Consider the following 27,757-nt stretch of genomic DNA (forward strand, 5'->3'; position numbering starts at 1 on the left):
AATGTAACATCTACGTGGTACTTATATTCAAGGAAAAACTGTGGGACCCAAATGTAAGTCGGTATCAAGTTAAAAATAAAAAATATGCAGTGGGTCCCACCTTCCTTCTTTCCTTCTCTTTTTTGCTTCTCCTCCTTCTAGGCATCCGGCGGCCAGCCGCTAGGCCGGTGTCCGACGAGCCACGGGGTGGGGGAGGGGAGGGGACCTCGGTCTGACGGGAGCCGCCACTGCCGGGACCTCGGCTGCGTAGCAGCTGCTGCCGATGGAGGCGGACAACTGGCAGTAGACACGGCGGTGGATGCGGAAGGGATGCTCTTGTGCGGGCATCGCTGTGCTGCGAGGACCGCCCGGATGAGAGGACATCGCCCGAGCGCTCGCCGCGCTCTGGCTTCGCGCGCGTCGGGCCGAGATCACCATGCTCGATCGGCCGCCGCATCCGGAGCATGATCCTCATCACCGCCGACAAGCAGCAGCACGAAGACGATGTCCAAGCCATCTTCTTCATGGGATGCATCGGGCATCGCCGCCGTCAGGCAAAAGCATCGACAAGATGACAACTACAACAATGGCGAGTGCGTGACGTCTCACCGGAGGGCGGAGGCACGAGTGCATGGCACGCGTGGGAATTTCGGGCGGTGGCAGCTGCGGGCGCTTTGTGCTGGTTGCGGGCGCTTTGTGCTGGTCTCCTCGGCGTGGTTGCTAGAGGCATTCATCATCTTCTTCATCCTCTCCTTCTCTTCCTCTCGCTGCCTCTAGCGCCGGCCTCAGGCGCTTCCGGCTGCTGTCGTAGTAGAACCTCGACGCACCGGTCTCAATGCATCGTCCATCTAATCTGAAAATGCTACTCCCTCCATCCCAAAATATTTAACGCTGTTGACTTTTTTTAAAAATCTTTGACCTTATATCTTATTAAAAAAATTTAAGTAATTATTAATTCTTTTCCTATCATTTGATTTATTGTTAAATATACTTTTATGTATGCATATAATTTTACACATTTCATTAAAGTTTTTGAATAAGACGAACGGTCAAACATGTTTTAAAAAGTCAACGGTGTCAAACATTTAAGGAAGAAGGGAGTATTTTGTTATAGAGATTAGTCTCGTATACGTACTGCCCCCCCCTCTCTCTCTCAGGTCTGAATTCTACATGTCGATGCCATAATTAAGGCCCTGTTTCTTTCAGCTTGGGATTATTATAATTCAGATTATTGAGTCAGATTACTATAAGCTAGATTGTTATAATCTGTAGTAGAATAAGCGGTTAGTTGTTTCTTTTCTAAATTATTAGAGCCTAGATTATTGGGTATGCATGTCTAAAAAGGGAGTGGGGTGGCATGGTGGGTAATTTTTCATCCAATAATCTGGAAAAAAACTCACCTAAATGAGCTTATCAGATTATAATAAGTTGGGCTCCAGATTATAATAAGCTACTTCAATAAGTTGTCTGTTTCTTTCAGTTTACTCCCAATAATCTGAATTATAATAATCCCAAGCTGAAAGAAATAAGACCTAAGGCATGGTTGTTATCATAATCCTACTATCATGGCATTGCGGTAGTTTGTCACTTTGTCTGAGTTAACACGATGGAATTTTCTGTAGGAAGCGAAGGTATTTTGCACGAGAATTACAGCACTGACCAATCATGCATCCAGCGAAGAAGATGGCATGGACGAGGCCTGGACGTCGTCGTACGTTGCGCTGCTGCTCGTCGGCGATGATGAGGAGCACGCTCCAGGCGTGGCCAAAGAGCGTGGTGATCTCGGCCCGGCGCGCGTGGAGCTGAAGCGCAGCAAATGTCCGGGCGATGTCCGGGCGGTCCTCGCAGGACAGCGACGCCCGCACCCGGCACCACTGCGTCCACTGCCAGCTAGCTAGTCCCTCTCCGTCGACGGTAGCTACTGCGCCGCAGGAATTTCGGTCCCCTCCGATATGATATTACTTCTGTCGAAATTTTTCAATTTTTTAATCTTTTCATAAATTTGGTAATATTTGTTCAAATTCAACTAAATTTTGTTCAAAATTTCAGACCGAAATTTCTGAAATTTCGGGATTTTGGGATTTCGGTGACCTCCGATCAAAAGCCCTAAATCGATATAGTGAACCCTGCTGCGCCGCCGAGGTCCCTAGCATCAGCGGCCATGGTCCCGGCAGCGGCGTCTCCCGTCGGACCAAGGTCCCCTCCTCTCCACCACCCCATGGCTCATTAGCACGGAGAAGGACGCTAGCCTGGCGGCGGCCGACCGCTGGATGCCCGGAAAGAGAAGAAGCAGCAAAGAGAGAGAAAAAAGAGAAGGAAAGAATGTGGGACCCACTGCGTATTTTTTATTTTAATCGGATACTCACTGACATATGGGTTTCATGGTTTTTCTTTAGGACATTTAACTTTTGGCCACTTTTAAGATGTGGTAATTAATTATTTGCCACTTGCTGCCTATGATATATGGGCTCTCATGTGTCTATGACGTGTGGGTCCAATGGTAAATCATTTAGCACCACTCGTAAGAATGACAAATAATTAATTATTCCTTTTTCAGGACTTTAAGTGCTATGTCAATGTCACGTAGGCGCCACATCAGCCGAAACTACTGCCCAAACCGTCTTGGGACCTTATTTACGCTGGTTTTAGAAGTTGAGAGATATATCATATCTGGTATTGTGGTTCAGGGACGAATTTCAGATTGGATGACAAATTGAGGGATCTAAAGTAAACATATTCCTCGTTCTTCTCCATAGAATAAGTCTACTTATCCTCCCTCATCTCTTTGTGCTATGTCATATATGGCTGGAGTAAATCTATTTTGCTTCCCTGTTATCTTTGGGCTGTGCCTTATATGGCCGATTCAAGTCTATTTTGGGTCCCTCAACTATTTTTCTTTGATCGTGGCGTGCGAGTCCGACTCATCGTGCCAAGGCATTGGCCTAGGCACGACCCAACTATCGGGCTAGGCTGGCACGGGCCCGAAACCAGTCGTACTGTGCCAAGCATGGGTCGGGTCATCGGGCCTCGGGCCTTATGGCCGTCTGTACTAAAGATAATAGAAGACATTCTAATTTAGAGTTGGACCTGATCGAGAAAAAAAAAGTACGCTATCTGAAAGATATTAGGAGCTTATGTGGCATTGAAATCTCACTTCAAAACACTAGAATACACAGCATTGCATTGAAATTTTCTAGATTTTCAGTGGTAGTGCGTCACCTTTGCGGTGATGCTCTGCAGCCACTTGACAGATAGATAGACCCAACTCAAAAAGAGTCCAAAGTGGACTAATAGCTAGCCAACATATGAATGGATATTGTAAGCCTTGTTTAGATTCCAAAAAATTTTAGCCAAAAATATTATATAAAATATTTGGACACATACATGGGGCATTAAATGTTGAAAGAAAAACCAATTGTATAGTTTGCATGTAAATTGCGAGACGAATCTTTTGAGACTAATTACGCCATGATTTGACAATGTGATACTACATTAAATATTTGCTAATGATGGATTAATTAGACTTAATAAATTTGTGAGAATAAATTTGTCTTACAGTTTACAGACGGAATCTGTAATTTGTTTTGTTATTAGTCTATGTTTAATACTTTAAATATGTATCTGTTTACTTTAAAAATTTTACACCCAAATAACTAAACACACCTAAGCAGTTCAATTTCCTGCCATGCTACACTAGCTAGTTTGACCAGTGACTCTGGGAAACAATTTTTCGGAAATCCGTCAGTCCGAAGGATTATCCTCTAGTGGACGGAGACTTCGCAGAGTGGACTCGACCAGAGGACGGAAAAATCGTACAAATCACAAATTTCCTCGATCTTTCTGACTTCTGAGGCTGAGCTCAGATCGTGCAACCGCTGAGCACAGCTCGTACGTGTTGTTTGACACCGTCACGTCACTATTGCTGGCCATCCGCAACCACCCCACTCGCATGTACAGTTGCACTATAGGAGTAGTACTTTGACGTGTTGCGGTGTCCCCGGTGAAGAACCAAACATCTCTCATGAAGTGCTAGCTCACCTCTGCACACGTACGTACGTACGCTAGCTCCGGCCATCTCAAACACTTCTGCTGTGTTCTTTTTTCAGCGTGTTCTAGACTATCTCTCATTTTTCACGTGCACGCTTTTAAACTGAAAACGATACTTTTTTTTGCAAAAATATAAAAGTTCCTTAAAAAAATCATATTAAACTATTTTCTAAAAAACTTAATTAATCATAAAAAAATGCGTCACTCCGTTTTATGTGCACGGAGGTGAGTTTTCCTTTTTCATGTACATACTTTTCAAACTTCTAAATAATATGTTTTTGAAAAAAAATATACGAAAGTTACTTTAAAAAATTATATTAATCATTTTTATAAAAGTAAATACTTAATTAATCATAAGTAAATACTTCGTTTTACGTGCGCGTGAGGTGAGTTCCCAACCTCACCTCCCAAACACAACGTGGCTATCTATAGCCTATAGCTATTGTTATCATGGTGCCATCATTCTCCTCCGCGGCTATCCTCCTCTTGCTCTTCCTCGCGTCGTTCGCATCAGCCACTAACTTCACCTACACTGGGCCGGCCACGTGCCAGTCCGCCATCCTCTGCACACCCCCCGCCGCCACCGCCTACATCGAGCCCCTCACCAGCTTCGAGAGCACCACCCTCCACGACCTCTTCGGATGAGGCTCAGTGTCACTGACATGTGGGCCCCACACCTACAGGGCCCACATGTTAGTGACAGTGTCCCTCTAACTTTAAGTTAGAGGAGCTCCTTCCCGACCTCTTCGATGCCAACGGCCTTCCGCCGAGCACCCTGTCCCACACGGCCATCACCGACACCGTTATTGTCACCATCCTGTTCCACTGCTCCTACGTCACCGGTGCCAACTGGCTAGAGAGCCAGCCCTTACACATCATTCAACCAAATGACAACATGACTTCTATCACCGTGCAGTTTGATAACTTGGTGACCTACCAGGAGATTGCCGCCGCGAGCAACATCTCCAACCCTGACCTTGTGAAAATCGGGCAGGAGCTATGGATCCCGTTGTGCCGGTTTTCCGGCCGGCACCAATTTGTCATTGGTGTTGTGCTAAAAAAAAAAGAGAAGCCGTCTCCAAGTCGAGCCGATGCTTTCGAGCCAACCCATTCAACCCATTCCCTGGTCAACAACAATCACAAATCAACGTAGACCAATCACAGGTCAACAACAATCCATCATAGATCCATCAGGAATAAACAATCCATCAAGAACTACACGAGTAGGAACAATCCGTGCACGAACTTATCGGTGATGTCGCCGCCGGAAACCCTTGGCCACCCGCCGCTGCCTCCCTTGGCCACCGCCGCCAACCCACCCCAACCGGATCTGCACGCCACCGGTTGGAGGCTGACGGAGAGGGAGAGGAAAAGGTCGCCCGTGCGGAGGCCACCCGCCGCCTCCATTGGCCAAAGCCACCCCACGTCGCCGCCAACCCACCACCCTGACCACCCCCTCCCTAGATCTGGCCGACAGAGAGGGAGAGGAAGAGGGGACCGGATCTACTGAGGTGGCGCCGGAGGGCGATGGCTGCGCAGGGAGGGCTTAATGTATGCACAAGTCTTCACGCAATCAAATTTGGTATTTTTTATTGGGATGCTTGGTATATTTCTATCTAATCTAGGTATGGACCACTAGAAAGTAGTTATGAAAGTATTACGTTATTTGCAAGGAACTAAGCATTACATGCTCACATATATAAAAGGTCTGATAAACTTGAGGTCGTAGATTATTCAGACGCTGACTTTGCAGGGTGCTTAGACACTAAGAAATCCACTTTGGGTTATATTTTCACTCTCGTGGAGGGAGTTATTTCATGGAAAAGCTCAAAACCGACGCTCATTGCATCGTCAACAATGCAAACGGAATTTGTGGCATGTTATCATGCAACAGGGCAAGCTGTATGGCTTAAGAATTTTATCCTGAAATTAAGAGTGGTTAATAGCATAACCAAACAATTAGTAATATACTACGATAATGAGGCTGAAGTCAAGTGAAGCGGTTAAACACATTGGCATTAAATTTCATTTTGTGAAAGATAGAGTTCAGGATAAAAAAAATAAAGTTGAGTACATTAGTACTAAATTAATGCTCGTGGATCCATTAACCAAAGTCTTAGGCCTTGTTTAGTTCGCGAAAAGAAAATTTTTGAGTGTCACATCGGACGTTTAACCGGATGTCGGAAGGGGTTTTCGGATACGAATGAAAAAACTAATTTCATAACTCGCCTAGAAACAGCGAGACGAATCTTTTTAGCCTAATAAACCGTCATTAGCACATGTGGGTTACTGCAACACTTATGGCTAATCATGGACTAATTAGGCTCAAAAGATTTGTCTCGCGATTCCCCCCTAATTATGCAATTAGTTTTTATTTTTATTTATATTTAATGCTCCATGCATGTGTCCAAAGATTCGATGTGATATTTTTGGGAAAAAAATTGGAAACTAAACCGGGCCTTACCTCCCAACTTATTCAAATAACATGTAGTCGGCATAGGATTAAGTCATTGCCTTTCATTAATATCCTAGAAATAGAGAGGATAAGCATCAATCAACACCCATTAAGTAAAGTTAAGTTTATTTAAGTACTACAGTAAACTATAAATCTTGTCGTCTCAATAAGGCTTAATGTTGTTGTGATAGATTGTTTTGGGGAGCTATGTTTACTTAGTATATTTGTCAGTTAGTCTTAAAATTAAGGGGAGAATGTTGGTTGATTTATTGGCTAAGTCCGGTAAGTTAGAAAAGGATAAATCCCACAGCCCGATTCTAACGAGAAAACAAAATAAGAGATAGATTGGTTCTGTGTTCGGTAAAACTCAATTTTGAATCCTAATTGGAGAAAAGCTCCCGAGCCCCACAGTGCTATATATATAAGGGAAATCAGAGGAGGGAGGACGCTCAATTCGCTTCTGATAACACTAAAACCCTAAACACCACCGATCAGTTAAGCACTGGAAGGGGTTCATGTTGCTGTATCAGGATAGTGCCAGTGGAGACCTGAAGACCAATGCACAGTGTATAGTGCTAGTTGAAAGGAAAAAAAAAACTCTTAATCCCTGTAAAACATACATTGTGGATGCTATTACAACACAAACTCAAAATAACTTTTCTATTTATCAGTTGCCTAGTTTTGTATCTTATCCATCATCAGTCACCTAATCTTGCACGAGCTATATACTAAACTTATACAATATAGAAACTACCTAAGTACAACTTAATTTTTAGTTTGCTTATTTTTTTTAATTTTCTAGACTAGAATTAGTATGCTTATATATTTCATATTTATAAGAATTTACACCTAAGAATATATATTTTCTACCTTTAGGTTAGAACACTATATATTGGCTTCACCACATGGGAAATAATATGCGGAAGTGTGAGTTGTTGATTTGAGCTAGTGCTAAAAAAGTTACTGATAGATAAGAAAAATCAGACACTTGACAAATAGATAGCCCCAACTCAAAAGTAGTCAAAATTAGACTAATAGCTAGAGCCAATAAATGAATAAAGTATAGTCTAGGAAAAGTTGGTCAATTTTATATTGCACGCTGCACTATTTTGACCACTGACTTTGGGAAACAATTTTTCGAAATAAAAACCATCAGGTCCAGACGTCCAGTGGATGGTAACATCAGACCTCGGTTATCCAAAAGCTTATTATAAACCATTACGACTTATTATCTTTTTATATATGTACTGTTAGTGTGATTTAAATTCCTACGCTGAAAAAGAAAGTTTGTCAAAAATATATTAAATAAATTTCAAAGGTAAGTTTTAAAATTAAAATTTTAGCTTGGATTTAAGCAACCATATCGGGGCTCTTCGATCGTAGAATTAATGGACTCGATGAGACGACGGAAAAGACGAACAAATCGCAAATTTCCTCGATCTTTCTGAGGCTGACCTCTGTACACATCAAACCGCAGAACACGGCTTGTGTTGTTTTTGACCGCCACCCACCGTCACACGTCACACTACTACCGGTCATCCCGCCACAGGCACATCACACTTGCCCTATGGTTTTTGACTGTTGTGTCCGCGCGCACTCCTCTCTCATGAAGCAAACGCTCACCTCCGCAAACTCACCGGCCATCCCAAACACTTCCCTCTTGCATAGCATAGCTATAGTTACCATGGTACCATCATTATTCTCCTCCGTGGCTATCCTTCTCCTCCACCTCTTCCTTGTGTCGTCCGCATCGGCCACTAACTTCACCTGCACCGGGCTGGCAACATGCCAGTCAGCCATCGTCTACACATCTCCCGCCGCCACCACCTACATCGAACTCCTCTCCAGCTTCGAGACCACCACTCTCCACGACCTCTTCGACGCCAACGGCCTCCCGCCGAGCACCCTGTCCCACACAGCCATCCCCGCCAACGCCACCGTTATCATCCCGTTCCGCTGCTCCTGCGTCGCCGGTGCCAACCGGTCGGAGAGCCAGCCCTTCCACATCATACAGCCAAACGACAATATGTCCTATATCGCCGCTCAATTTGACGACTTCGTGACCTACCAGGAGATCGCTGCCGCGAGCAACATCTCTAATCCTGACTTCTTGGAAGTCGGGCAGGAGCTCTGGATCCCACTTCCCTGCAGCTGCGACCAGGTGGAGGGGAACAATGTGACGCACTTTGCCTACAAAGTCCGTGCCGCGGACAACGTATCGAAGATCGCCGCGAGGTTCGGGGTCAAGGAATCTACGCTGCTGAAGATCAACGGGATCACCGATCCCAAAAACCTCACCCAGGGGCAGATTCTTGATGTCCCGGTACCTGGTACGAACGATCGAGTCTTTTACAATTCATATATACTTCATCTGTTTCACAAATTACAGTTTTCTTTCTATGTCTTTTTTAAATCATATATTCTAATCTTTGGCCATCAATTAGTGCTATACGTTGTTATAATTTAACATCGTAAGATTTATATTTTATTTTACAATATATTATTTACATGTTGTTAAACTACATGGCTTTTTTAAAATTAGTGGTCAAAGATAGACATGTTAAACTTCGAACGAATCTATAATTTGAAATGAAGGGTGTAGTAGAATTGGTAAACAAAATAGCCTCATAAATTTATTATTGAATATCTTGAATTCTTGATCATGATCTTCGCAAGAATACCTTGCTAATGTTGAAGTATAAAGGGTGCCATAACATGTCTTTGAGAGAAGTTAGCGTAAATATAGCAGCAATTTAGTTTCTTCATTTTGATTTACTATCTGATATCAAAGAATGGCGGAAACGGTGCCCGGCCTGTGATTTCATTTATATAGGTAGGAAAGACCCTACCGTGGTTTACAAGGTGATAAGATTATACATCAAACTCTGAACATATTCTATCTTATCTTTGAATATCACTAACAAATTCTATCTTACCTTTGAACATATTACATCAAACTCTGAACATTGTAACTACTAAGCCTTATCACTAACAAATATCTTTTTTTTAATAATAGAATATGATTCCGGCCTTTGCTCAAAGAGCTACAGCCAATTATTACACCAATTCAACAAAAACTCACACCTGGATAAACAAAAGTACACACAAACTAATAAAAACTCACACAACATAAAAAGATCACAAAAATTATTGAATTCTACTTGTGAATCTCCATCCATAGTTAGTGAACAGCTGCATAACCATTGACTCAAGATTACGACATGCAGTTTTCATTGACTTGATTTCTTCATCACATTTTAGTAGTGGAGCCCAGGACCTGAGCCAGTATGTTGCCCTGAAAAAAACATGTATATAGGACATAGATGGTGAATTATCAAAAATCATATCATTTCTACACAACCATATAGCCCAACATATAGCGGATGCTCCAACAAGAATAAGTTTGGTAGATTTTTTATCAACTCCCACAAGACAATTCTCAAAATTATGAGATATACTATGAGGAGTATATAAACCAGTAGTAAACTGTAGAGCTCTCCAAAAATATATATATATATATATATATATACATATATATATATACATATATATATATACATATATATATATATACATATATATATATACATATATATATATATATATATATATATATATATATATCCCCTGGGCTGCTGACTGCTGTTATGTACTTATTTTTATTCAACAGGGTCATTTAATCAAGATGACTTCAGTCTTGATCTCCGAACTTTGCAGACAGCAACAAATAACTTCGACGAGCGAAATAGGCTCGGGGAAGGTGGTTTTGGTATGGTTTATAAGGTATCATCATAATATAATAAAATATGGACGAAATGATCTACATTTAATTAATTGGGTAATTTTATCATTTTTAGAAGGTATTAAAATTTAAGAAGGTCTCATATTTTCTAGTATAAATGATGGTAACTCCACATACCAAAGTTTTAAAGGTATTAAGGTACTTTCTTAAGTACCATAAAATTGATCTTACCTTTTCATTGTTTTGTTTGGATTTTGGACAAGTTCACCACACACTAGGACAGGAAGATAAAGTAGCTCATGACCAAGGTATAGGAAAATTCATTTAGGGCCCCTTTGAATCGTAGGAATGAAAAAACGGAGGAATAGAAAAAACATAGGATTCTGACAGCAATGTATATGTAAAACAGAGGATTGCAAAACACAGGAAAAACACAGGAAAAACACAGGAATGATCGTTTGATTGGATCACAGAAAAAACACAGGAATCAGATGAGAGAGATAGACTCAAAGGATTTTTACCAAGAGGTTGGACCTCTTGCTAAGTTTCCTCCAAAACCTATATGCAACAAGCCATTTCATAGGAATTTTGTAGGATTTGGAAAACTTTAATCCTTTGAATCAAAGGGCTATATAGAAAAATTTTCTATAGGATTTCAATCCTATGAAATTCCTTCATAATTCCTTTGATTCAAAGGGGTCCTTAACATTAAGATCACTGTTTGCAGAATAGGATAATTGACGAGATAGCGAGCATTGTACGTTATATGTGTGAAGCTCATAGGTATCTGGCATTGCTAGTTGATGTGAAGTTCATTTAGGCTTCTGGCAAGAGATATATTGCACACATTATATTGATCTATTTTATCAATTATTTTTATATTTTTTATGACTTTTTAGACAACATGTAAAAACAGAAGAGAGGATGTTCCTTCAAGGCATAAATAGCCTTTCCCTTCTGCATAATAATTTCTTGGACCCTCATACCACACCTTGTGTGTGAGGAATTGTCTCCTAATTAATGAATTTAACTTTTCCCTTGAAAAAAATTGTTTTACCACACAAAGACAATACATTTTATGATCATACAATTTGTATCCCTTTTCATGTTCTTCACACCAAGTTCTAAATATATACGTGCAAACTAAATCACACACTTGCAGGGAACTCTTTTAGATGGTCAACAGATAGTAGTGAAGAGACTATCACATTGTTCGAAGCAAGGGTTAAATGAGCTGAAAAATGAGCTAGTTTTGGTTGGCAAGCTTCAACACAAAAACCTTGTACGAGTACTGGGTGTTTGCGTGGAAAAGCAAGAGAAGTTGCTTGTGTATGAGTACATGCCCAATAGAAGCTTGGACACCTTCATTTTTGGTACGTTTCTTTCTTCTACACAAGTTTGTTGGTTTATCTTAAAAACCTTAGTTGGTATATATTTTCATTCAAAATCCCAGAAATTGACATATATACACATTTCTTACTCGAGTGGCAGATCGAGACAAAGGCAAAGAATTAGGTTGGGAGAAAAGATTCAAGATCATAATTGAAATTGCTCGAGGTTTAGAGTACCTGCATGAAGAGTCTAGATTGAAGATAATCCACCGCGATCTCAAAGCAAACAACATTCTGTTAGACTCTGATTTAACTCCGAAGATTTCAGACTTTGGATTGGCAAAGTTGTTTGGAGAAGATCAATCACATGTTGTCACAAATCGAGTTGCTGGGACATAGTAAGTAGGATATCATATCACACAATTCGATATGTTTGTATGCTAGCAATTATACTGAGATTTATAGAGATATAATTAAGATAGAAGATCTAGTGCACTCAGTGCATGGAGAACGATCAGTAGCCTATTAGGATTCTTTTTATACTTAATGAACTTATGGAGGTAATATGATCACATATATTTGTTTTAACAGCGGATATATGGCACCTGAATACGCAATGTTTGGACAATATTCCGTCAAGTCTGATGTATTCAGTTTTGGTGTTCTTATTCTTGAGATCATCACGGGAAGAAGAAGCATGGGTTCCTTCAACGACCATGAGCAATCTTTTAGCCTTCTGGACCTTGTGAGTTTAACCATGCATATTATTTTCCTACTATGATGAATTACAAACTGTAAAAGTTGTTTAATTATTCTTGAAATCCAAAAAACAAAAAAATTTTCTCCGATGATTATAATTCTTTTCTTGAATAATAGAAACAAAAGCCTCTGATGATTAATGACATGACAAAGTAAGTGCTCTAGTTTATGATTCAAGCTAAGATGCATGTCTTCTAATACAACAATTATAAAATGAGTAGGATAAAAAAACTATCAAATTTAAGGATGAGTCACAAACTAGGCACCTTCCGATATCTCATTAGTAAGGTTCAGTTCGATAGTTCAATTAGCTTTTAGAACTCTCTCATTTATCGTGAGTATGCTCCATAAACTACTAAACTATGCATTTTTTAATAGTTTGTAATAGTTGTGTCCTCCATTTAAAAAAAATACCAAATCCTAACTACTCCCTCCGTATACAAGTATTTTTAGAACGGTACTAACTCAAACATTTTTAACTTTGACTATCAACAGAAAAAAAAACATCAATTATGTAAAATTGATGTTATTAGATTTATTATTAAACAAACTATCATAATATGCAACTCTTTTTATTTAAAACATCTTAATTTTATAGATATTATTGGTCAAAATAACATCTCGAAAACTGTGTCGAAGTCTAAAATGCTTATATTTTAGGATCGAGGGAGTATGAATCTGGACTAAAATTTTATTTCTTTTAACAAAGGAAGTAAATACTGAATTAACCATACGCTAATGATATTTCTCGTTTAATGTGTGGGAAAAAAAAGCTGAACGAGTTTTCAATGGCATCCCTTATTCTAACATCTCTTCCTCGTTTTCCGCACGCACGCTTAAACTGCTAATCGATGCGTTTTTTTAAAAAGTTTCTATACATAAGTTTCTTAAAAAAATCATATTGGTCCATTTTTTTTAAAAAAATAGAGATACTTAATTAATCACGCGCTGATAGGTCACTCCGTTTTCTGTGTGCATTGTGCGTGTTGGGAACACAGGCTAACGAAAGCGGCCTAAGTTTAGAGACGGAAAGTTAAAGTTCCGTTCTTTACAAATACACTACATGCTCCCTCCGTTTCATATTATAAAACTTTCTAGCATTACACATATTCATATAAATATTAATGAATCTAACACATATATATGTCTAGATTCATTAACATATATATAAATATGAACTATATTAGAAAATCTTATAATATGAAACAGGGGAAGTAGAAATTAGAGAACAAAACTTAGGCTGCATATAATTGGAGAAGGGTCACTCAACGGTAGCTATTTTATTCTGAAAAAAGTTCACCTGAAACTAATGCGTATATATATATATATATATATATATATATCTGGTGGATCCTTCGCTGTCCAGAGACGCCGGCGGCCAGCTGATCCAGAGAGACCAGCTGCTGGGGTGCATCCATGTCGCCCTGCTGTGCGTGCAGGAGAACCCCGCCGACCGGCCGAAGCTGTCGGCGGTGACCACGATGATCGGCGGCGGCAGCAACAGCACGGCGTCGCTCAACCCTCCGTCGAGGCCGGCGTTCTGCATGCACCCGGCGGATGCCACGCGGACGGCCGCCGGCGGCAAGCCGGCGACCGCGTCGGCCAACCGTGTCTCCCTCACCGAACTCCAGCCAAGATAGGGTCAGATTGGGGAAGTGTTGTCAATGACACTAGTCGCGCTTTGCGCAACAATAAATATTCAACCGTAAGTGTTAACCTGTATATATATGTTCCTAAATTGTCTTTAAGTGTTATATATCTACACTATTTAATATACATAAACACTGTTATTTCAAGAAAAGTAGAAATCAGTGGCACATCGTTTTGTTGCCCAATATTAGAATACAACCATTCAAGTATTTGTTGTTGCTGCATATCACACACCCTTCTCTCGATCACTTTATTTTCATCCAACATATTGAACTATCATCAATATATATATATATAGGAAAATTATATACTAATACCGGGAGTAGTTACTCCCGTCTCATCCACCATGCGGTATATATATATATATATATATATATATATATATATATATATATATATATATATATATATAGGTAAATTCTGTGGTGCTTAGTGGATATTTTCTCTCCAACCGTTGGGGGTTGAGACCCGAAACATTCATGTGAGGTGGACAGGTGTCCGTTGGTTACAATAGGAGTAGCTACTCCTGGGAGTAGTATATAGGCTTCCTATATATATATATATATATATATATATATATATATATATATATATATATATATATATATATATATATATATATATATATAGATATATATAGACACACACACAACACACACACTATAAGTAAGATGCTTTTGACACTACTAGAAAAAGCATTTCGCCAATGTTGGGTATTTATTTTCACAGGCGAACATGACCCTCAGAGCTAAATAGTCGCCTACAAAAATACAAACCAGGGGGAAGCTTGCTGTCGGACCACTTAAGCGGTACGCCTGCAAAAATACCCTTCATTTTTGCAGGCGGAACTCTTATGTGGTCCGTCTCCGAAAATAGACTTGGAAATATAAATAGAGTCAACCTAGGGGCGATTTTTTCTAAGTCCTCTTTCTCCCTCACTCCTCTCCCGCATCCCTCCCCTCCACACCTCTCCTCCCCCATCCCCTCCCCTCACCTCTCCTCTCCCCGGCCGGAGGTGGCGGCGGCTCCCGGTGGCGGGTGGCGGCGGGTCTCATTGGCGGGCAGCGGCGGCTCCCGGCGGCGACTCCCGGCCCCTCCCTCCCTCCTAGATTTGGCCGGAGGGGGGCGGTGGTAGGGTGGACTGGCGGCAGGGCGCCCGGCGGTGGCTCCCCTCCCTTCCTCCCTCCCTCCCAGATCTGGCCGGAGGGGGGAGGGAGGAGGCCGGCAGACCGGAGACGGGGCACGGCGTCGCGTGCGGGTGGCGCTGGGCGGCCGGCAGCGGCTCCCCTCCCTTCCTCCCTCCCAGATCTGGCCGGAGGGGGTAGGGGGAGGCCGGTGGCCGGCGGCGTGGGGCGGACGGCAGCGGAGTGTGTCCGTGCGAACATTTGTGATGCGTTTGATTTGATTGTGAACCAATATGATGCTTCTATGTTAATCTGTGATGCTTTTGTGCATTTGATTTGGTTCGATGGTGAATCTGGATGGTGAATGGGAAGCTGCTGCTACTGGCCGAAATAGTGGTGGGCGGTGGCTGCCTTTTTTTTAATGCTGGGAGCTATTTTTACAGGCGGACCAGTTGTCCTCCGAAAAACCTGTTTAGTCCGCCTGAAAAAAAATGTTTTTTTCCAGCGGTGTGAGCTCAACTATAAATACAACACTTAAGCGTATACTCCCGCTAACGACGACACCACTGACTTTTGATCATAGTTTTGACTATTCATAGAGGTTAAAATCCACTCTCGCATTTACTCTCTTTTGTCTGCCTCCGAGATCGATGTCACGTGAACCATCACTGTTTCCAGTCGCCGCCACCACTCACACTCCACAGCCACCATAGTTGACACTTCTCCCCGTTGATCACCTCAAGAGCAGTAACGTGTCGCTCCCCACGTATACGCCTCCCATGGCTCTCTAATCAATATACACATTTCTCTCCCTAGTTAGCTCAACTGACGCTACATGTACACGGCGCCGGCCGGTACGCCTCCATGACCGCCATGCGCCGGCGATCCCCGCTGGCTTGGTCGTATCGGCGCATACACATCCTGTTCCTGCTGCTACTGGCCACGTCGTCGTCCTCCGCCTCGGCCGCTAACTTCACCTGCACCACCGTGCAGGCGGCCTGCCAGTCCGCCATCGGGTACACAACCCGCAACGCCACCACCTACGCCGAGCTCCTCTCCCTCTTCAACACCTCCACCCTCGCCGAGCTCCTCCGCGCCAACGGCCTCCCCCCCACCGCCACGCCGCCCGACACGGCCATCCCCGCTGCGGCCACCGTCACCGTCCCCTTCCGCTGCCTCTGTAATGTTGCTGCCAGAGTCGGCCGGTCAGACTACCGGCCCATCTACCTTGTCTGGCCGCAGGATGGGCTCGACGCGATCGCGCGCAACGTGTTCGACAGCTTCGTGACGTACCAAGAGATCGCGGACGCGAGCAACATCCCCGATCCCAATAGGATATTAGTCGGGCAAGAGCTGTGGATTCCGCTGCCCTGCAGCTGTGACCAGGTGGACGGCCACGACGTCACGCACTTCGCTTACAAAGTCAGCGCCGTGGACACCACGTCGGCGATCGCCGCCAAGTTTGGGGTCCTCGAGTCCACGCTAATGAGGATCAATGGGATAACCGATCCCAAAAACCTAGTCCAGGGGCAGATTCTTGATGTCCCAATACCTGGTATGAACTTTTCTCTTCATTTTTTCTCGATTACACAGAAGATGCTGCCCGCGAATGCTTCCCCTAACACATGATTAAGAGGTGAAAACCAGCAACAAAAGCTTTGTCAAGTGATTGATTTTTCTTATTTATCGATCATTTTTCAAAATTACTATATTATAACATTCAATAACTTACATCTTTTTGTTGAAGTGAGACAAATATTGTTCTAGATTAACTTTTTGAAGAAATTGTACAGTAGTGTTGATCTTGCTAAAAAAATCGATCTAGATAAGCATAAAAATACATCTAGATTAATCCAGCAAATGAAAACAAATAAAACTAAAAGTTACACTGAATTTGTTGTAGTAGTTTCTAAATTACCTAAGTTTAGTTGATTGACACATAAGGAAAAAAAACTCAGAAGACTAACGAAACTTAACGGTCGTTTTATATTCTTCCTTTAATTTGATTATCTAACAAATAATAAGGATTCTTTTTCTCATTTTGACCTACGTATAAGGATTTCAGAAAAAAATTATGCCTGGGTAGAGTGAATTGGCGGGCACCTTTCATTTTTCTGCTTAGACCAATTTCGTGTTGACATGTTATCCAAACCGAAAGTGATTGCACTATAAACAATTGCACACTGCGTTGAATAATGTAGTATATATGTGTGAGAAAGTTTGAAAATAGTGACAAAATTCTAGCATCGAGACTTTGAACAGTAAATTGCTATACCTCTGACTTTAAATAAGTGCATTTCTAATATTTGAAGAACATAACTACTATAAAGATAAAAATGACATAGATACCCTCAATTAAATCAGGAGAAGTCAAAGGTGAGAACGTAGTTGGGGTATGGTAGGAAAATATCTGAATATAAAATACTTGATATGATTAGTACTCCCTCCGTCCCAAAATATCAACATTTTTAGACTTCGACACAGTTTGTGAATATCTATAAAATTAAGATGCTTTAAATAAAAAGATTGCATATTGCAACAGTTTGTTTAATGATAAATCTAATAACTTCAATTTTACATGATTGATCTTTTTATTTGTTGGCTATTAATAATCAAAGTTGAAAATGTTTGACTTAGCACTATTCTAAAAATACTTATATTTTGAGACGGAGGGAGCAGTACTTTAGAAGAGTATTTATTTTGGAAAAAAGTTAAAGTGTTAACTATTTAGGGGTGGAGGTAGTAAAAAAAAGTACTCCATCCGTCCCAAAATAAGTTTATCTTTGTCCCATTTTGTTTGTTCTGAATGAGTTTATTTTTAAGTCATCATTGGATTAAACTTTATAAAAATAAGGAATAAATACATTATAAGTAAATAAAGTGACGGATAATTTCATTAAGATTTGGTAAAGTAAAAGGTATTATTGTCATTTTACTTTTGTATTGGTAGGTGTGGGATGAGCAAACTATAAACTTATTTTGAGATGGAGGTAGGGATAGAGGTAGTACTAATTAAGGATGAACAAAAGAGATTGCACATTAATCTTAATATTGGAAGGTACACATGGTTGGTAAAACCTCCAACCTTTAGGGGAGCTGTGACTCAGGAGTCCTCTTTAGCGCGTACACACTAGGGGCCTGTTTGATATAGCTCCAACTTCAAAATTTAGCTTCAGGAATTGGGTCTGGAGTGGAGTTGTGGAGCTGTCAAAACCCAGCTCCATCTAGTTCATTTTGTGAGAGAGTTCCACCCAGCTCCACTCCCATTTTAGGCGGAGCTGAAACTGTTTGGTTAAGCTCCAGCTCCAGGAGAGGTGGAGCTGGAGCTGAAGCTGTGCTAAACAGGTCCTAGGTAGGGAAGAAGCGCACACCTTTTTCAATCTCCTTCTTCCATTATTGAAAATTTTTAACTCAGATATGAAAACTTTTAACTTAGATTTCAAAATTTTCAAGTTAGTTTTTAAAACTTTCAACTTTATAATTTAAAATCTTTGGACTACAAATTCAAAAATTTTAACTAAATTATTTCTTTTTTTTAAAATAGCACTATACATATTACCATTAGCGTATAAATCAACGCCATTAGTTAACAAGAAAGAAGAGGGGGGAGGGGGGGGGGGGGGGTTACGTGTTGCTGCACGAGTTATGTAGCCAGTGCGCACGCGCCCATTAGCCACCCACGCTGTGGCTAGCTGTTGTGTTTACAACGCAGTAGCTAAAAAGAAATCCTTTAATTAGTTTCCATTTACTTGGCATTCTTGAGTCCATGAGCAAGGCAACAATACATATCTACCTATGACTAAATGTCCCCAGAGAATGTGCTATTTAAAATCCAAGAATATTTGTAGATTTGTCTTAAGTTCTTTCGTAATTCCATAAAACTTACTATTTTTTTATAAACTTGTTCAATGAAGGGAGTATATATTTAGAATCTAGAAAAGCGGTTAACAATGTCAATTAAATAAAAATGGAGAGAGTTCCATTACATCCATAATTGAGAGACACATGTTACCAACTTTTGAGGAAGTTTCCTCACGGCGACGATGCACACCACCTTGGAATATTAATTTTCATGTTCAAATCATCCGCTATAGGTCTGTAGTCCCGGTTGGTTTACGATCTTTAGTCTCGGTTGGTGTTACCAACCGGAACTAAAGATCCCGGGGGGGCCTGACACCAACCGGGACTAAAGATCAAATATGCCCGTTACCCTTTTGAACCGGGACTAAAGATCATCTTTTAGCACCGGTTTTTATTGCATCCGAGACTATTGTGGAATTCGGCCGACCGACGAAAGATGATTTCTCCACCAGTGAATACTGAAAGTATAATTCAGTTAGAGATTTTCTTTTACCATTACGATTTTTTTTCAATATCATGGAAGATGCAAACACCATCAGATATGCACGGCACCGCACACACGTCCATGAGTGCGCCACATCAACATACTTAAATAGACAGGGACCAACGGAAAACTCCTATCTCCTGACATGACCTCACTAATTAAATGTCTAGACCCTGTTTAGATGGGACTAAAACTTTTAAGTCCCTATCATATCAGATGTTTGGACATTAATTATAAATATTAAACGTAGACTATTAATAAAACCCATCCATAATCTTGGACTAATTCGCGAGACGAATCTATTGAGCCCAATTAATCCATGATTAGCCTATGTGATGCTACAGTAAACATTCTCTAATTATGGATTAATTAGGCTTAAAAAATTTGTCTCGCAAATTAGCTTTCATTTATGTAATTAGTTTTGTAAGTAGTCTATATTTAATATTCTAAATTAGTGTCTAAATATAGAGACTAAAGTTAAGTCGCTGGATCCAAACACCACCTAAATTCTTAAATGGATTCAAAAGCACTCCCACATGTGTAATATTCATGGGTATCAGATTGAACCCTGTGGGGTAGAGTTATATGCTCCCATGACTCCAGTAGTAATACATACATAAAAGTGTACAATTCACATTTCATACCTAATTGCTACTTATTTTGCACAAGCAAAGCTTATATTTGTTTTTGAAAGCTCTCTTACCATCTTTGCATCAAGAAATTTCACATTAAGTTTTTAGGGCTCCTTTGTAATGCATGATTAATTGAGAAAAGACTAGAATACTATAAAATAGATTATTACAAAACATAAAGAAAAGCAGCAAAGACCGTTTGATAAAATGCAAAAAAAGCCACAAGAATTTTTGAGGGAGATAAAGACTAATAGAAAAATATCCATGAGGTTGGAGACCATGTTAAATTTCCTTCAAAACTCTGATGGATTGAGGCATTTATAGATCGATTTCATATGATTTAGTAGTGCCCCAATCATTTATTCGAAGGGCCATTTAGGTAAAAGAATCTATTGGATTCAAATCCTAATTTTTTCCATGTATCCTTTGTTTTGTTCTTTTTCTTGTTTTTGGGACAAACATGAAATCCTTAGTAATAGTGGGTTATGTTCACTTTATTTTTTAATATCAGCCTCCTTTACCTTGGGTTACCTGTATTTTACATATGTTTCGGATATATTTACTTACTTTTGATGGATACCTACTTGTTCACTTTTTGAACTATAATATTACTAAATAGAATTCATTGTATTCATTATCTTTATGCGGAAAAAGCTATCTAAAGGAGCCTAGACATTTTATTTTTGAAATGGCATCATGTCTCGTTTTAGCTAGTTACTAGCATATCCTCTCCTTTAAAAAAGAAAACTCAAATATTTTGAATTTACGGTGTTAATTGCTTGCATGGCAGGTAATGATACAATGGCCCGAATGGCTCGGAAGCATGAAGGTACTTGCCCTCTCTTATTTGATTTTGCTGAATGCGCATGTGGGAAATAAGGAGCACTGAATCAAGTTACTACACTAATTAAATTTAGCCTGACAGTGAAAATAACGTGTGGTGTGTGTTGTGGTGGATATGCGCGTACATCTTTTATTTAATCGCTGAAAAATAATAATTGGTGATTTTGCCAAAATCCAATATTGGATAAACACGATACTGGTGAGAATTTACTAAGAAGACATTCAGATGTTTTAATAAAAAAAAGTCAAAATTTATTGTAATATATTCATTGATTTTTTCCTCCTGAAAACACCACATTAGAACACAGTTTTGCGCAACATGTTATATACTGCTTCATGGAGATAACGATTTCGTAGCCAGGACAAGCAATGTTACAGTCTGTTACTGAAGGAGCAGAGCATATTGGTGCTTACTGAATTTGTGTTTTCATATTTTTTTTTTGTATAATCTCCATATGGATAAGACATATTTTATCTAGCAGGAAAGTCGAGAACAATTCTCACTATTCTTGGGATTACACTGCCAGGAACTGTTGCTATTTTAGCAGTTTTATTTTTCTTCCTTCACATCTGGAGGAGGAGACGAGCAAAAGAACCACTATCATGTAACTCCTCTTGCCTCTTTCATTTCTTTTTCCAGGTTTGAATGATTACTAATTTATGCTTTTTACGAAACTGAATTGGGACTGGTTTACATAGAAGAATTCTTGCGTTAAATGGATGTTTTGTTTCTTTATGTACTCCCTCCATCAAAAAAAAAACTCAACCTCATACTAGGATGGGACACATCCTAATTAAACGAATCTGGACATAGTGTACGTTCAGATTTGTTATACTAGGATGTATCTCGTCAAAGTATTAGGTTGAGTTTTTTTTGGGACCGAGGGAGTACTAGTTAACGTCCACACCTCTCTTTTTTTTTTAAAAAAAAGGAGTTAAAGTCCACATGGAACATATGGTTTCGTACATATAGCACTTCTAGGATGTTGAGTGGAAATGTAAAGAAACTGTTGGAAATGTGCATGAAAATACTTTAGCCGCTGCAGAAAGTCACAGTGGAGAAATAGATCTTCATGGTTCTCCATGCTACTTATAAAACTGCTAAGAAATATTATTGATGAACACAAATCCACAATGCTAGTAAGGATGGTTCTGTTTTATTGGTTGCCTATTAATCATGTAGAAGTGATTATTATTTCTCAACCATCCAATTGTAAGAACGAAATGCCATAATGTTTTGTATCATTCATGTAAAGTTTGAACTCATGCCCACCTCATGATTTATACCAACTTCAACAAAATACAATTACACAAAAAATAAACACAACAATACTTCTTTATTAATATGTGGCATCATATTAATTTGAAATGGACCAACGAGTTGATTGTTTTGAACAAAAATAGGTATTAAGATAGTTATTTGATCAAACAAAAGGTATTAATTTGATCAAAGAAGATGATAATTTGATAAAGAAAGAGGAATTAAGATATACACATGCTACAAGTTACATTACATATTATTGCATTCAGACCACATTTAGTGTTATTTTTAACACTCAATGGGAGTCTGTAAAACCATCTGATCAGGTCACATAATCACATTTATATCCTATATGCGGTTGTTAAGATAGTTATTTTCATTTTGACAGGGTCGATTAATCAGGAGGACATTAATATTGATCTCTCGACTTTGCGAACAGCAACAAATAACTTTGATGAACGAAATAAGCTCGGAGAAGGTGGTTTTGGTGTGGTCTACAAGGTATCAACATTATTTAACAAAATCCGGCGTAGATGATTTGTACTTAATTGATAGTAGAAGTTGTCGGCACGTCATTGCTTTTGTTTTGATGTTCAAACAAGTTAACAAAATGAAGCAAATCCTTTTATTATTCATACACAACCTATAACTCATTTTCAAGTTTTTTTTATATATAATGTAAATGGTTTACATCTCCGGCTTATGCCCTAATGCACACAACCATAAGTTTGTTTACCAAATAAAAAAGAGATAATAGATGATAAAACAAACCCTCAACTCCCCTTTATTAGTAACTAGCGTTAAACCATATAGATTTAACCAGTAATTCTAATAGAACTATGCCACCCATACTGGAATAAGAGACCCTTCGCTACCAATTCCAAAAGTATAGCACCATGGCACATAATATCCTACTCCTCATGTGGTTGCATCATAGATCAAAAGTGGAGCTAATACGAAAATATGAAGATAACCTGCATCGGGTTAGACAATTGCTTACCATTAAAAACTTTATCATTGCGGCACTTCCAAATTGACCAACATAAAGCACTAGCTCAAATTAATATCATCTTTTTCATGGACCTAGGTATTCCTCTAAGCCAATTACCAAAAATATTTTTGGCATTATGAGGTGGATGAATATTAAAATCAAAGAACACACATCTCTAAACAAATCGAGCAATATGACACGCAAAGAAAAGATGATGGATTGTCTCTTTTGCTGAAAAGAAAAACAATATTTGCCCCCCCTCCCCCCCCCAACACACACACATTCGTTTAGCCAGTTTACCTTTTCAAGTTCTTTACAACATGTTTTACATATATATTTGCAAATTCACACATGGACAGGGAGCTCTTCCAGATGGACAACAGATAGCAGTGAAGAGGCTCTCAAATTGTTCAAGGCAAGGAATAAATGAACTGAAAAATGAGCTAGTGTTGGTTAGCAAGCTTCAACACAAAAATCTTGTGAGACTTGTTGGTGTTTGTGTGGAAAACCAAGAAAAGTTGCTCGTGTATGAGTACATGGCCAACAGAAGCTTGGATACCATCCTTTTCGGTATGTTTATTTCTTTCAAAACAAATTAGTTGTTATTTCCATTAAAAAATTCCATAGTAGAGATATCTATACTTCTTCTTCGAGTGGCAGATCCGGATAAAAGCAGGGAATTAAGTTGGGAGAAGAGATTGAAAATCATAATTGAAATTGCTCGAGGTTTAGAGTACCTGCATGAAGAGTCTAGATTGAAGATCATCCACCGCGATCTCAAGGCAAATAACATTCTATTAGACTCTGATTTGACTCCGAAGATTTCAGACTTTGGATTGGCAAAGTTATTTGGAGCAGATCAATCTCATGTTATCACAAATCGAGTAGCTGGGACATAGTAAGTAAAATATCACAATTCAATATATATAATCGACAGAGATATAATATAGAAAGTACACCCAGTGAATGGGAATGATCATGAGCCTATATAAAGCTGGATTCTATTTATTCTTATGACCTTTTATGAGAATAGATGATAATTGTTTTCAATTTTTACAGTGGATATATGGCACCTGAATACGCAATGTTTGGACAATATTCCGTCAAGTCTGATGTATTCAGCTTTGGTGTTCTTATTCTAGAGATTGTCACAGGAAGAAGAAGCATGGGCTCATACAGTGATCATGAGCAATCTTTCAACCTCTTGGACCTTGTGAGTTTGACCATGCATATTATATTCCTACTAAGAATATGGGTACTAAGAATATGTTTTTTCAGTTATCCTTCATATCCAAAAATTAATATATTAATGCTCCGACGATTATAAATTCTTTTAGATAGAAGAAACATATTGCGGGCCAGCCTCTAAAGATTTGTAAATGATACTACCTCCTTTTTAATATATGATGCCGTTGACTTTTTACCAACGTTTAACCATTTGTCTTATTCAATTTTTTTTGTTCAAATATAAAAATATTTAAGTCATGCTTAAAGAATATTTGATGATAAATCAAGTCACAGTAAAATAAATAATAATTATACATTTTTTTAATAAGTCGAATGGTTAAACGTATCTCAAAAAGTTAACGGCGTCGCATATTATAAAACGGAAGGAGTACTATACATATGTATACATATGGTTTAGGTAGAGCTAAGATGCATGTGTTAGAACACGCAAGGATTAATTTGTGTGTGCATTCGTAGAGCGTGCGCCGGATGCGAGTCTTTGGCATTATCTTGAAGCTGGAAATTAGCTTGTGAGCATCAATTTGATAATAATCTAGAGAACATACCTATCTATCGGTTACTACTACATTTAAATTCTGTAGCTACTAAGAATGGAGTAAAGAATGTGGACTACGAAGATGGAGATCGCAATTCTAGTAGCAGCTGAAGATTTTAGAATGGCTACATTTATTAGAAGTTCCCTAGATAGAATCTTAAGCTGCATACTTTCTAAACTAGTATTTACATATCAAAATCATTGAAAACGATCCACTTTACTCCCTAATATAACTATTTTTCTGTTTTATTTGTCCCTATATAACTCGTATTTTGCACTATAATTTGATTGGATGATGATATATTTTATTACAACTTACGTCGCCGCATTATTTTTAGAAATTTTTATCATCGTTTACATAGGTCGAAGCAACCTAAGATTGATTAAAACATTGTACATATGAAGTTCATGTAATAATGAAATAAGTTTTGAACTTTGTTAATGGTGTCACCAATAGCTCTACAAAATTGCAGCTTAAAATACAACTTAATTACACAAAGGAAAAAGTCCAAATAACCCCCTAAACTTTAGATGAAAGTCCATCTAACACCCTGAACTTTGAAACGGGTCATTCAACCCCCTAAACTTTACAATAACATTTATATAATCTCCTAAGATGGTTTTGCATAATGGTTTTTATCTAATTTATATATAAGCTAGATGAGTTTGATCATATGTCATACACTTTTTGCTTATTATTAGCTTTCATTTACAAACAAGTACCAACATAATAATAGTATGATGTCACTCTACAAAAATAAATTGATAACTTATAACTAGTTATAATATGCAAATATGTTATATTAGTTATTCAAAATTGTTTGTTTAAGCTTCCAAATTATGCAAAACCATCATCCAAAACCATCTTAAGGAGTAATATGGTTGATATGGCAAAGTTCAGGGGGTTGAATGTCTAATTTTAAAGTTCAGGGTGCTAGACAGACTTCCATCTAAAGTTTAGGGGGGATATTTGAACTTTTTCCTTATACAAATAGAGAAAAATAAATATTATTTAGCAATTGAATGAACCAATGTTTTACGGATAAAATTAAAAAAATTACAGGGTGAAGTGCTCTAATAAAATGGTTCGTGGGAGTAAAAATTGAAACTTTTTTTAAAGTAACTAGCAAAATACCCATAAGTTGTTACGGAATTTAGAAAACCACATCGGCACATTGAAAAAATAATATATTTTGAATTTAGAGCTTAATTTTAGAATTAAATTAGATGTTTTTTATAATATTATATTTTAGGGTAAAAAGGTGTAAACAGATTCGATAGATTTGTCATGACTGCATAACTCCCTCCCTCAAAAAATTGCATATTTGATTTTGAGAGGTATGAACACGTAGATCCCTCATATCATAGTTTTAAAGAGTTAAGTGATAGTAGATTCACCACCATCACTACTCTCTTCTCGATAGTTATAGATACTTAGATTAACTATCAGCAAAGAATTCAGATGGAACTAAGGCCCCCTTTAATTCAAAGGAAATTCATAGGAATTTTAGAGGATTTTATTCCTATAGGAATTTTTCCTGCAAAGCCCTTTGAATTAAAGGAATGAACCCTACGGAATCCTATGAAATTCATATGGAATGCCTCTTCCCATACAAGTTTGGGAGGAAATTTAACAAGAGGTAGAACCTCATGGAAAAAAAATCATTTGAGTCGTTATCTCTCATCAAATTCCTATGTTTTTCCTGTGGTCCAATCAAACGGTTATTCCTACGTTTTTCCTGTTATATGCAATCATCTGTTTTAGGCCCCCTTTGATTCAAAGGAATTCATAGGAATTTTAGAGGATTTTATTCCTATAGGAATTTTTCCTACAAAGCCCTTTGAATCAAAGGAATGAACACTATGGAATCCTATGAAATTCCTATGGTATACTTCTTCCCATACAAGTTTTGGAGGAATTTTAAAGAGGTAGAACCTCATGGAAGAAATCCTTTGAGTCTTTATCTCTCCTCAAATTCCTGTGCTTTTCCTGTGGTCCAATCAAACAGTCATTCCTATGTTTTTCCTGTGTTTTGCAATTCTCTGTTTTACACTTACATTCCTGTCAAAATCCTATGTTTTTCCTATTCCTCCGTTTTTTCATTCCTGTGATTCAAAGGGGCCCTTACACTTATATTCCTGTCAGAATCTTATGTTTTTTCTATTCCTCTGTTTTTTTATTCATGTGATTCAGAGAGGCCCTAAATGCATTTGTACTGTGCAGATTTGGCAGCACTGGAACAGGGGAACACTTCTAGAGCTGGTGGATCTGTCACTGACCAGAGCTGGCCATGGCACCACCAACCAGTGCTCTGTCCAGACTGACCAGATGCTGGGGTGCATCCATGTCGGCCTCCTCTGCGTGCAGGCGAACCCCGCCGACCGGCCGAAGCTGTCGGCGGTGACCACGATGATCGGCGGCACGGCGTCGCTCAACCCTCCGTCGAGGCCGGCGTTCTGGGTGCTCCCGGAGGAGGATGCGACGCGGGCAGCCGGCACCGATTCTTCGCCAGGCGGCAGGGTGATGGCCGCGTCGGCCAACCGTGTCTCCATCACCGAAATCGAGCCAAGATAGGTTACTTGATAATATAGCAGAACGAATTATCTATATATTCGTCGATAAATTGCTCTAAAAATTTATGAAATATAAATACAATATTAAAATGTATTATTACCTGTAAGTTTTATGTAATTATCTTTCGAAAACCTCGCGTTAGCACAACGCTAGCATCACGTTGCTTCCACAATCCATCACCTTTGCAGTTACTACACGCTTACTATGTTCTTTCTTCCGTGCACAAATCTCGGAGGAAAT

At 39.2% G+C, this 27,757-nt stretch overlaps 2 protein-coding genes across 2 annotated transcripts; both read left to right on the forward strand.

Moving 5' to 3' along the window:
* Positions 1-8,165: 8,165 nt before the first annotated feature.
* Positions 8,166-14,007, forward strand: LOC127755759 (cysteine-rich receptor-like protein kinase 6). Its single transcript, XM_052281416.1, has 7 exons — positions 8,166-8,811; positions 10,152-10,264; positions 11,386-11,596; positions 11,715-11,952; positions 12,146-12,303; positions 12,912-12,947; positions 13,652-14,007. Exons 1-7 carry the CDS (start codon positions 8,166-8,168, stop codon positions 13,951-13,953), a joined length of 1,704 nt encoding a protein of 567 aa, XP_052137376.1. The 3' UTR covers positions 13,954-14,007.
* A 1,776-nt stretch (positions 14,008-15,783) lies between these two features.
* On the forward strand, positions 15,784-27,517 carry LOC127755760 (cysteine-rich receptor-like protein kinase 6). The gene is made up of 8 exons (XM_052281417.1): positions 15,784-16,642; positions 20,855-20,893; positions 21,390-21,512; positions 22,557-22,669; positions 23,519-23,729; positions 23,820-24,057; positions 24,219-24,372; positions 27,167-27,517. Exons 1-8 carry the CDS (start codon positions 15,952-15,954, stop codon positions 27,515-27,517), a joined length of 1,920 nt encoding a protein of 639 aa, XP_052137377.1. The 5' UTR covers positions 15,784-15,951.
* Positions 27,518-27,757: the final 240 nt, after the last annotated feature.

The sequence above is a fragment of the Oryza glaberrima genome, chromosome 11, assembly GCF_000147395.1.
Source record: "Oryza glaberrima chromosome 11, OglaRS2, whole genome shotgun sequence".
Lineage (NCBI taxonomy): Eukaryota > Viridiplantae > Streptophyta > Magnoliopsida > Poales > Poaceae > Oryza > Oryza glaberrima.

Bases quoted from the DNA above. Each gene is read 5' to 3' on its own strand.
- LOC127755760 (XM_052281417.1), top strand. From the start codon at position 15,952: ATGACCGCCATGCGCCGGCGATCCCCGCTGGCTTGGTCGTATCGGCGC. The intron at 20,894-21,389 runs GTACTTGCCCTC...TTTATCTAGCAG, and splicing joins AATGGCTCGGAAGCATGAAG to GAAAGTCGAGAACAATTCTC. The intron at 24,373-27,166 runs GTGAGTTTGACC...TGTACTGTGCAG, and splicing joins CTTTCAACCTCTTGGACCTT to ATTTGGCAGCACTGGAACAG.
- LOC127755759 (XM_052281416.1), top strand. From the start codon at position 8,166: ATGGTACCATCATTATTCTCCTCCGTGGCTATCCTTCTCCTCCACCTC. The intron at 10,265-11,385 runs GTATCATCATAA...ACACACTTGCAG, and splicing joins GTTTTGGTATGGTTTATAAG to GGAACTCTTTTAGATGGTCA. The intron at 11,597-11,714 runs GTACGTTTCTTT...CTCGAGTGGCAG, and splicing joins CTTGGACACCTTCATTTTTG to ATCGAGACAAAGGCAAAGAA.